The sequence below is a fragment of the Arvicola amphibius genome, chromosome 1, assembly GCF_903992535.2.
Source record: "Arvicola amphibius chromosome 1, mArvAmp1.2, whole genome shotgun sequence".
NCBI classification, from domain to species: Eukaryota; Metazoa; Chordata; class Mammalia; order Rodentia; family Cricetidae; genus Arvicola; species Arvicola amphibius.
Window position 1 is genome coordinate 6,689,850 of NC_052047.1, and position 10,920 is coordinate 6,700,769.

The window sequence follows — 10,920 nt, forward strand, 5'->3', positions numbered from 1 at the left end:
GAGGTATTCCTGTATCTAAAGTTGCCGCCTGAATTTTGGTCATTCTGCCTCCTGTGAATCCAACTAATAATAGTAGAGGGAGTATTTTTATTATTATTATTCATCTCATTCCTCTTAGGTTTGGACACCACGCAAGAGACAAATATTTCCATTAAGCTGATTTCGTTCCTAGAGCAATGAGACCCGCCCCCCCCCCCCCCGCCAAGTGAAAACGGTGAGGAGGGGTGCTCAGGAATGAAAATCAAAATGGAGAAGGAACAGAAAAGAGAAGGAGGAGGAAAGATGGGAAAGGATGACCCTTAGGCCTGCGAGGGGATTAAGGACATCTATAGGCTTAAGGAGCAACAAATTAATTTACACAATTCTGCAAGAGCCCAGATGGCCTTTAATTAATCCCTTCAAAAGAAGGAACCCGGCCGGGGATGCGCCGGCTGCCTGCTCCATTAGCTCCGTTTCTTTCGCAAGGGTCCAGACACCATTCGAGGTGAGGCGCCGAGAGCTGGTGGGGGAAGTGGGAGAGAATGACGCGAGCTGATGTGGGCGGAAGGGACGAACTTAAACTACTTTTCCATAAAAGGGCTGGCTTTTCATTATTCCTCTCTTTAAAAAGTAATACCCTCTTCGTTCCTGCTCCCTCCTCCCCTTTTCCATTTTATTTTGCACAATTAATTGAGGGGGGCCTCTGGCCCCGAGCTGGAACCACACTCTTCTCGCCAGGTCCCTCCCCTCTTGGCTCCGCCCAAGGGACGCCGGGGTGGGGACTAGGAGGGCGCGGCCTTATGGCTCCTAACTTCAGCCAATCAGAGGATGTGGCGCTCACTGGTGGGCGTGCCCGAGGAGCGAGGCCAGGCAGAAGCTGAGCGCAATTGGAGGCGGTGGTTACGCCCAGACCTGCGCCTCGCTCCTCAGTCCCGCCCCGCCGAGCAGCCCCCGAGTGACGTTCCTGAAAGTTCTCATTTTGGCCCCCCCACCGCCCCTCCCTTGCGTCCCCCAGCTAAAGAGCGGCAGGGAGGGGTGCAAATGTTTTATTACCTTTGAGAGCTTCATCCGAACTGTCAGGCCCGGAGGGAGAGAGCAGAGGAGGGAAGAGCCGCGAGAGGGTCAGTTTGGCCAGAGGACAGGGTTTAGAAGAGTCAAGCCTGGAAAACCAAGGAGAAATGCCAGAGAGGAGAGAGAAAGGCGGAGAGTGAGAGCAAGAGAGGGCGCCGGGGGGTGGGGCGGGGGTCTCCGGGCCGGTTTGCAGAAGCGGACGGACGATCGGAGCGGGAACCGACCCGTCAGACTTTTCACACTTAGGTTTTTCTTTTTTTCTTTTCCTCTTTAATCCTTTTCGTTGCCGCTACTCGGGCGCCGCGTGGCCCAAAGGGGAAGCAGGCGCGTAGGCGCGCCAAGTCCCCAGGCCGCCGGAGCAGTGACACTGCCCTTTCTGGCGCAGTAGCTCCGGCCCGCGGCCGTGGCAGGCGCAATCCCCGCGCGGGCCGGTTGCGCTCTTCCCCGGAGCAAGAGGCCAGTGCGAATCAGCTGCGCTGCGGCGAGCGCTGAGTGTCCGAGCGAGATTAGAGGCGCGCACCGGGCGAAACGCGGCTCCCTTTGAAGCTCCCCAAAGCCGGCGAGCCAGCCCTCACCCTCCTACATCAAAGTGTACGCTCGGTGGCTTCCAGCGTTGTTGCAAACTCTCAGGGCCCGGCCCCGGGCTTGTTTTGGTGATTTCCCGCGGGGGTGGAGAAGAGAAGTAGAGCCCTCTGAGCCGCGGACGAGGGACGAGCGCTGGGGACCGAAAGTCCTGGACTCTCCGAACCAAGGCAGCGCCGAACCCGTCCGCACTCCCGCGGCCCTTGCCCTTCGCCGCCTCCAGCGGGGTGCTTGGACATTTCTGCTGCGCAGTTCGGACAGCAGCTCCGGGCGCCGGCGGCCCCGGCTCCATTGGCCGGTCGCCTCCCAGTGAGCCGAGCCCACCCCCCGGCGCATCGGGCTCTCCAGAGCCCCGGCGGGGCCACTGGCCTGCGCGGCTGCGGGTTCGGGCCTGGCTGTGGGATGTTAGCTGTGGGGGCGATGGAGGGCCCTCGGCAGAGCGCGTTCCTGCTCAGCAGCCCGCCCCTGGCCGCCCTGCACAGCATGGCCGAGATGAAGACCCCGCTGTACCCCGCCGCCTACCCCCCGCTGCCCACTGGGCCCCCTTCTTCCTCCTCGTCCTCCTCGTCCTCGTCGCCCTCCCCGCCTTTGGGCTCCCACAATCCAGGCAGCTTGAAGCCCCCGGCCGCGGGGGGCCTCTCGTCCCTGAGCAGCCCCCCGCAGCAGCTCTCGGCCGCCACCCCGCACGGCATCAACGACATCCTGAGCCGGCCCTCCATGCCGGTGGCCTCGGGGGCCTCCCTCCCTTCCGCCTCGCCCTCTGGGTCCTCTTCCTCCTCCTCCTCGTCCGCCTCCGCTACCTCGGCCTCTGCGGCCGCAGCCGCTGCTGCTGCGGCCGCCGCCGCCGCCGCCTCTTCGCCAGCCGGGCTGCTGGCCGGCCTGCCCCGCTTCAGCAGCCTGAGCCCGCCGCCGCCACCGCCCGGGCTCTACTTCAGCCCCAGCGCTGCGGCCGTGGCCGCCGTGGGCCGGTACCCCAAGCCCCTGGCCGAACTGCCTGGCAGGACGCCCATCTTCTGGCCCGGGGTGATGCAGAGCCCGCCTTGGAGGGACGCACGCCTGGCCTGTACCCCCCGTGAGTATTATCGCGGGCCCGGATCCCTGTTTCCTATGCCTGCTTTCGGGTCACGGTGCCTAGTGTGCCAGCGGATGCGTCGGTCCTCCGGACACCCCAGTAGTTTGGCAGTACTAGAATAGCAGGCTGTTGCCTGGACCCGGGCGTCTAGCGAGGGATGCAAGATTTCCTAAGTTCGTCAAGTCTCAGGCAGGCCTGGGCTCCGCGGGAGAGCAAGTGTCTGGTTAGAACGCAGCGCAGAGGGCGAGTTTTTGTCTGGGCTGTTCCTGAAATGGACCAACTTTGGGTTATAGAGTTGGAAAGCGGCGGGAGGGTTGAGGAGGCCTCTGCACTCCTGTTTTTCTGGCTCTTTCCAGCCAACCAGAGTCAGGCCTTCAGTAGCCTAACCCGTGTTTTCCGCAAACCCAGGAGGGTAGGCAGGACAACTACCCACGGCCCCAAGAAAAACAGGCATTTGCACGCACACCTCCCCCGCCGCTCCAGCTCACATTTTAGTCTCTCCCCACACACACCCAGCACACTTGTTCACAGCTAACCCGCTGAAGACGGGGCCGGTGGTTCCCAGAACGGGGCCTGGGCTCTCCCTACTCCTGCACCCCAGGGTCCTTGGCAAGTTGGATCTGGGTGCAAAGAAGAGGCATTTCGACATTCACTGGCCTAACACAAGAAAAGGGAGGGAGAGAAATATGACCCATGGCAGGACGCAGCAGTAAAACGGAGCTCCCAAAGACTTTGTCTGGGTCACCTCGATGACCCAAGATCTGGGTAGGCTTCTGGCCAGTGAGCCCCAGCTCCTAGAAGGCTCCTCGCCCCCAGATGGCGTCCAGGGCCCCGCTCAGCTCCTTCTCTCGCTCTGTTCTTTGCTGGTGACCAAGTCCCCGAAGTTAGTCCAAGTCACTGGGCCTCCTTACTTGAGGCTTAGTGGCAATAACTTCAGTAAATGAGGAAACCAAGTGAGGCTTTCTTGGGAAAGGGACACCTTAGGGTTATTGGGGTGTTGGGGACGTGTATCAGTGTTGGTTGTAGGGATCGCCATAAGCTGTGTTTCCCCCGCCCCTTCTCTTCCTCCAGCCCACAGGGGCCTCAGAATAGGGACCAGTTAGCAAAACACAAGGAGCCTTTTGTTGCCCAACACAGGTTAGGGGAGTGACTAAGGGATATATATGTGTGTGTGTGTGTGTGTATATATATATATACCAAACTACTTCTCTTCCATGCGCACAGAGACTAACCCGGGAGGCGAGGGTGACCTTTCTCCTGCATTCCTGCTTAGTTTAAGGGGGTGGTGTCCCATTTCAGCTCTGCACTCTTTAGCAGTGGCCTCCCTAGTTATTTGGCACTGTGGTTAAGAGTAAAGTATTTACTGCTGCCCCAACTGCACCTGGCTTGACAAAAGTAGTGAGCAGAATCCGGCAAAAGGAAGCTCGGGGTGCACTTCTGGCGCAGACCACAGATAAGCAAGTACTACGAGCGAACACGACAGCGCCTAGCTTTGCTAATTCTCTCCTTGCTCCCACTCCCCCATGAAGCACTGTAACTGGTTGCCTCGTCCCTCTCTAATTATGATATCGGTTCTTGCAGATCAGGGATCCATTTTGTTGGACAAAGATGGGAAGAGAAAACACACCAGACCCACGTTCTCTGGCCAACAGATCTTCGCTCTGGAGAAGACCTTCGAACAAACGAAGTACCTGGCGGGGCCAGAGAGAGCTCGCTTGGCCTATTCTTTGGGGATGACGGAGAGTCAGGTCAAGGTGAGTGGACCTTTGACACCTCCAGGGACAGCGTTTCCGAACGTGCGTGTGCGCGCACGCCCGTGGTGTGTGTGTGTGTGTGTGTGTGTGCACGCGCGCACGCGCGCCCACATTTTCCCCCTCCTCAAACTGTCAATTCGGGTGGAGGTGGGGTGCGCTCTGGGGAACCTGGGGAGAAGTAGGGAGAGGATGAGAGGGTTGGGGTCGAACAGGCCCTGGGGTCTTTTGGAGGCAAACTGTTGATGAACAAAAGGAGTTAAGTCCCCGCCTTAGAAATTAGGCTAATCTAGACTGCAGCCTGTGCTGGGGGAACTCGCCCTTAGAAGAGAATAAAAGCACTAAGGAGATATCCCTGAGCACAGATGGAGCCGATTAGAAAGCTTGATTTGTTTTATTTGTAAAGACACTCTAGCTTCTGTTTGTCAATTCAGGCCCCACTAGATATATAATTTCCTAACGGGGAGCAGCTATATTAATTGCAGTGCTATATTAATTTGTAGGTAAAAGGGAAATGAATCCAGAAGAACGTAGCACTGATAACTTGCTTTGGCTTAGACGAATACGATCTCTTTGGAATAGTCATTTTCCAAATGAGCTGGCAAGATTTTTAGTGCATTTTAGGGTTGAACTCTCTTAAAAGCAAGTTTATCTGCAGAATTGAGATACTGCAGTTTATGGCAATTTCCAAGTAAGATGTCACTCTGGCTATAATTGAGTTGTGTACTTCATTTCTAGGGAATCAGATTTCAGATATCTGTCCCTGAAAATAAAGGGATTGTACCTGCCGTGTGAATTCAATTGGCTTTCTGTGTTCTCTTTGTGCATTTCAGTTTGTTGCGTTTGTTTCTTTAGGGTGTATGTGGAGGGGGGAGTCTACTTTCTTTAGTTAGATTGTTTCTCATTAAGAAGTAATATCATTGAGCTACTTAGAGTTTATTTCCCTGCTAGGCAGACATCTTACAATATATTTCAATCGAGATTTTTTTTCACGTGGCCATTAGAAAACCATCACATTTGAAATTATTTTTTGCAGTGGGTGGCTAGAGAGCCTACCACCTTAATCTGGAGGTCTTCATTTGCCACCATGAATATGTCCGTATGGCCAGAAATGAATTATTATAGCAATATAACGAAAATCACTTTTCTTAACAGTTCTAATTCCCTGGATAAAAGAAATAACAGATGAGAAGCATACAACGAGGACAATTCAACATGTTCAGAAAATTGGTTGTCCTCCCCTTTGTAAAGATTAAAATACATGTGTCAGTCCATGTCAAACATCATGAACAGGTTGAACATATTCGTATTGCAAATGAATGTCTTAGGCAGGAGCAGTATTACACTAATGTTTGAAAAACGAGGCAAGAGCATAATAAAAAATAATGTAACCAGCAACCTTTCAGTTTAAAGATAGCGAATGGTAATAATATTAGTTTTATGAACAACGTTGAGGGTGGGTAAAGAAACTCAGCACTGAGCTGTTAAATATTTTCATGTGCCTGTGTTGGTTGCTATGTGTGAACTGAGGTTGCCAATTCATCAGAAAACTTCGGATCGCGCTTCTTAAGTGTTGTGGAGAAGAGAGGAGGATTGACCAGCGAAGTTAGTGAGGATTCGGGCCTCTAATAAGTGAGCAGTCAAGTGTTCAAAAGTGAGAAACACAGTCGAGATAATTGGATTTAATACTGTGCTCTTCTGTACAAATCACACAACACTGTAGTGGTTTGAAACTTCTTAATCTACGAATACAATTAAGGACTAAAATCCTCCACTATCGGAAAACTAAGCAAGTTTTCCGTTTCTTGCTGGAACATAGGAAAAGCAAGTTTATTTTCAGGGCAGCTCCAAGCCTGTTTTCACTCTTTCGGAGAAATGGCTTACGGCCGGCCTCACTGCTCTAGTGTTACTATCGCTATGGCAACGGCGGTGGGTTAGTGAGGCCACCAGACTGACTTTGACGCCTGGACCTCGGGGGCCTGCAAGGGAGGGTGGCGAGGTGGGAGCCTGGGTCTTCCGGCGCTCAATCACCCCCTTCCCGGTTCTGCCTCCCCCTCCCGCCCTCTCTCAGGTCTGGTTCCAGAACCGCCGGACCAAGTGGAGGAAGAAGCACGCGGCCGAGATGGCCACGGCCAAAAAGAAACAGGACTCGGAGACCGAGCGGCTCAAGGGGACTTCGGAGAACGAGGAGGACGACGACGATTACAACAAGCCTCTGGACCCGAACTCTGATGACGAGAAAATCACGCAGCTGCTGAAAAAGCACAAGTCGGGCAGCGGTGGCCTCCTGCTGCACGCGTCGGAGGCCGAGGGCTCGTCCTGAGCGCCGCCCGTAGCGCTGGGATCCCCTACCGCGCCGCTCAGCCGGTCCGGCCGGGGCCCCAGCTTCCCGGCTGCTCCCCGGGCCTTTACTATTTTCTAAGATGTACATATCTATTTTTTTAACCTAGAAATTGTGGCGGGGGCTGGGGGTAGGAGGGCCGTTGATGAGAAGGAAGGGAGCCCGCCGAGTGTACTGCGCAAAAAACCCCCGCAGCCGAACCCGCAACCCCACGGCTTCCCAGGACCCTTCCCACCCGCGACGTCAGCATCGCCTTCCCACCCCCGCCCCCATCCAGGCTCGGTCCCTGGCTCTGTGGTCCCTGAGCTCCGGGTCGTGTTTCTGAAGAGTCGACAGTCAACGCCTGGTGGGAATCTCCGAGCCACGCAGGGCGTCCGCCTCCTAGGGAAAAAGAGACGCTCCCGCGGCCCACAACTGCTCAACCCACTAAGTAACCTGTTGAAGGCTCTATGTAAATAAATCGTGAGTCACACTGACTAGAAGTTACTTTATTGTGAATATTTAAAATGTAAAATGCTTTTTGGAATTTGGTATAAAGAGATGGACCTTTCCTCCCGTTGGTTTTAAGACCTAACCATACCACTTGGCCGGCTTTCATTTTAACTTGGGAATCGTAGGGGAAAAATGTCGTTGCCCTCCCCAGACACCTCCCTACTCACTCCTCTTAGGGCTCTGGATCTTTCCGAACGACTTTTCCCCTTCACAGATTCTGTCGCTGACCCCGCAGACCTCGCTGGACCCCGGGGCAGCCCCAAGTCCCCCACTCCACCCTGCCCCAGGACTTGAAATTGCAGATTCCACAAGCTTCTCACACCAGCTTCTGGGTTCCCTTCCGAAATTGCACAGTCGTTTGTTGCTATTTATTAGTGATTTAAAGAAAATATTGGGGAGGGAGGGGCTACAATATCTTGTATTTAATTTAACTCCTTTCTGATAAAAAATGCGTAAAAGTAGATGTTGGGAATTGTTGCAAGCTCTCTGGGTCAGAACATGAAAATTCCATTTAGTTGCTGCAATCCAATCCGAAGTGTTTTGTATTATAAGAATACTATAGAATATGTAAATTGTTTTCTTTTTAAGCTAATAACAGTGACATATTAGCCTCTCTAACATTTGTTAATTTATACTGAATTCGGTTTGTAAAGAAAAGGCAGCCCCTTTGCGAGACCCATGAAATGTAATGCACTTTCTGCTTTGAAGGAGAAATCTAATTAAAAACAGCAACAAAAAATAGTTTGAATATGTCTGTTGCCTTGAATGAACGGGTGCAGATCACCTGGCCTCATCAGAGATTTCAAATAAAAGTGAAAACCACAAAAAAGTGTTAGGTAGGTGTCCTGGGTAAAATAGCTCCTCCTCTTCCTCCTCCTCCTCATCCCCATATCATCATCATCATCATCATCATCATCATCATCATCATCATCAGCAGCAGCAGCAGCAGCAGCAGCAGCATCTCCACCACCTCCATCATCTCTTCTTTAAGGAATCACACCTACCCCCTGGTATGGAAGGATAGAGAGACTGTTCCCTTATCAGAGCTTCCTGCGACTGTCTAGTGGGTGCTTGTAATGTCTCTCCTATTTTTTCCCCCTTTTTCCCCCCTTTTTCCAGGAAGCCTCTGGGGAATGAATCTAGGAAGACCTCATCTCCTTGTATGGATGCAGTTCCTCAGGCAACCTCTGATTCAATTAGCTTAGGGGGAAGCAGGGAGCTGGGCGCTGCCCATCTGCATTAATTACCTAGCCCAATGCAGAAAAGTCAGGAGCCCGGAATTCCCCAAATAGAAACCGGCAAAGAAACTATCTTTTTAAGTGACGTGGCCTGGAAGCCTTTAGAATTACAGACACAGTGCCCCAAGCTGCTTCTGTGAGAAATGTGTTAATTCAGGGTACTGGGGGGCAGTTACTGTATTGGGGCCTTGGGGGGCATGGGTGTAATTGGTTATTGTTTTATTTTCAGACTCTCAGTTACAGGTCTAGGGAGATAAAATTTCTCCTTAGTGATGTAGATTAATGAGCCTGTGTCCAGAGAAAGACAGATCAGTGGTACCCCCATTCTTTACTTTGGTGAAAGCAAGTGTGAGAACAGTTTGGTTTTCTAGAGAATGCAGATTTGAAAAACATCGCTTTCTCCCCAGAAGTTGGAATGGCTAATGGTAATTCTTTTGGTGTATATTCCTCCTGGTTTTTGGTTTTTCAAGGTGTAACCCTGGTTGTCCTGGAACTCAGTCTGTAGACCCTGCTGGTCTCACAGAGATCCGCCTGCCTCTGCCTCCCAAGTGCTGGGATTAAAGGTCTGTGCCACCGTCGTCTGGCCGGCTATTGTATATTCCTGATGGCACGGTTCATTGGAAAGGAAGGAAGGAAATCTCCCCACTGTTACTATCTCTGGTTTACAATGTTCTACAGAAGTTTCTAATGCATTTTGGTTTCTGTGTTCTTAGCAAGACTGAGGTATTCATCCTATAGAAAGGCAGCTGGATTGCCAAGAATGCTTTACTCTGCTGGACTGGTAGCTGGTTAAGGCTAACTGCAAACAGGCAAGAAACCACCCTCCTCTCTGTTCAGTATTTCCATTTTTTCTTTCTTCCTTCATCCTTTCTTTCCCTCTTCTCTCCGTTTTCAGTATTTTATTATCTCTCTCCAGCCTTTCAATTATTCCCCCTTTGTCGGTTTCTCTCCTTCCCTCCCCTTCCCCCTCCTTTCCCTCTCTGTCCTTCTTCTTCCCGGCTTTTGAGAAAGGGAACAAACACACTTGCTATTTTCAAAGACACTTTACTGAAAAACATAAAAATCCATTTCCCACTGTACTCTTGTCAACTTTTAACCTCTCTGCTGCATGAAAAAGCTAGGAAGCAAAAGGAAATAAAAATTTACACTACAATTAAAATATTGTTTCTGGATAATGATAACAATAATTCATAGTTGGAGAAATGATACAATAATAGGAGTCATAGAAAACTTTTTGAGTAAGACTTAATGTGTTTCTCAGGAAGTGAGTCATCTGAAGGCTGACAGTGTTTATTTCAGGTTGGATTTGTGGAGAGGTCCTGTCACAATTCTCTGTGTGCTTGGCGTCTTTAAATGTAGCCTCCACTGTACCCCACCCTCTAAGTTGGACGAGGTGGCAAGGGGCTCTGCAGGGAACCGAGCTGGTGGCTCTGGGCTCTGGGGCCCTGCTGCACTGGCATCCACCGTTTTCTCCAGTTGACTGCAGCAGTGACTTGAGGTTTCCAGTTAATTTACTTCCATCCCAAACTCCAGCTGGCCATGGCCCCATACAGCTGGTAGGAAGGGAGAAGTGTGTGTGTGTGTGGGGGGGGTGCCTCCTCTGCTTCCCTTTGTCTGGGTTGGTTTGGTTTCTTTCTGTGTGTATGCAGAAAGATAGTTCTGCCTAAGAGATGGTGTGGTGGGGAAACTGAGGAAGCACATTTCCAGTACAAGCAGCTAAGGAGAAGAGTCCTTGGGTCTTTCATTTCGTTTTGTTTTTCATCCCTGCTTTAAAATGCTGTGGTGTTAACAACCACGAGCACCTGATGAGCCGCCGGCCTTCACAGCTAGAGATTCATGACTGAAAACCAAGAAAATGTTCCAAGGGATTTGATAGACCACTGCTTTTACAAGTGAAAAAAGCAAAGTGTGTGTGTGTGTGTGTGTGTGTGTGTGTGTGTGTGTGTGCATGCGCGCATGCGTGTGTGCACATGAAAGGGAGAGTACAGTGTTTTGATTTTTGTTGTGTGTGTTTCTTTTCCTAAAAAGGAAGTCAGTGAGGAGGCTGGTTGAGATTTGGGGGCCTGCAGTGGAAGGGAACAAACCATGCTCCTGGATTTGCTGTTCTTGCTCCGTTCTCTTCCATACAAGCTCAATTTTCCTATGTAGTGATTAATTTTCCCTTTGGGCTACATTCAGGATTCTGAAGTCAAACCCATATACTTTCCTCCCAGAAGCTGGGGGAGGGGTGTTGGACATGTTTCCAAGTTCGAGAGCATCTTAACCCACTTTTCTTTTTCGTATTGAGGACAGTGGGAAGAGAGAAGACTCCAAGGCAGGCGGTTTGTTCTGGAGCCCTGCTCTCTTTGGACATACTGTATGTTCTATGTCAGAAGCTAAGGGTGTCTTTGAAAT

General features: G+C 51.5%; 1 protein-coding gene across 1 annotated transcript; it reads left to right on the forward strand.

The window, feature by feature from the left end:
- The first annotated feature begins 2,034 nt into the window (after nt 1-2,034).
- On the forward strand, nt 2,035-6,778 carry Nkx6-1 (NK6 homeobox 1). Its single transcript, XM_038315989.1, has 3 exons — nt 2,035-2,704; nt 4,286-4,458; nt 6,527-6,778. The coding sequence occupies exons 1-3, from the start codon at nt 2,035-2,037 to the stop codon at nt 6,776-6,778; spliced, it is 1,095 nt and encodes a 364-aa protein (XP_038171917.1).
- Nucleotides 6,779-10,920: the final 4,142 nt, after the last annotated feature.

Excerpts from the sequence above, each read along its gene's own strand:
- Nkx6-1 (XM_038315989.1), top strand. The coding sequence starts at position 2,035 with ATGTTAGCTGTGGGGGCGATGGAGGGCCCTCGGCAGAGCGCGTTCCTG. Across the intron at positions 2,705-4,285 it reads ACGCCTGGCCTGTACCCCCC|ATCAGGGATCCATTTTGTTG; the intron begins GTGAGTATTATC and ends CGGTTCTTGCAG. Across the intron at positions 4,459-6,526 it reads TGACGGAGAGTCAGGTCAAG|GTCTGGTTCCAGAACCGCCG; the intron begins GTGAGTGGACCT and ends GCCCTCTCTCAG.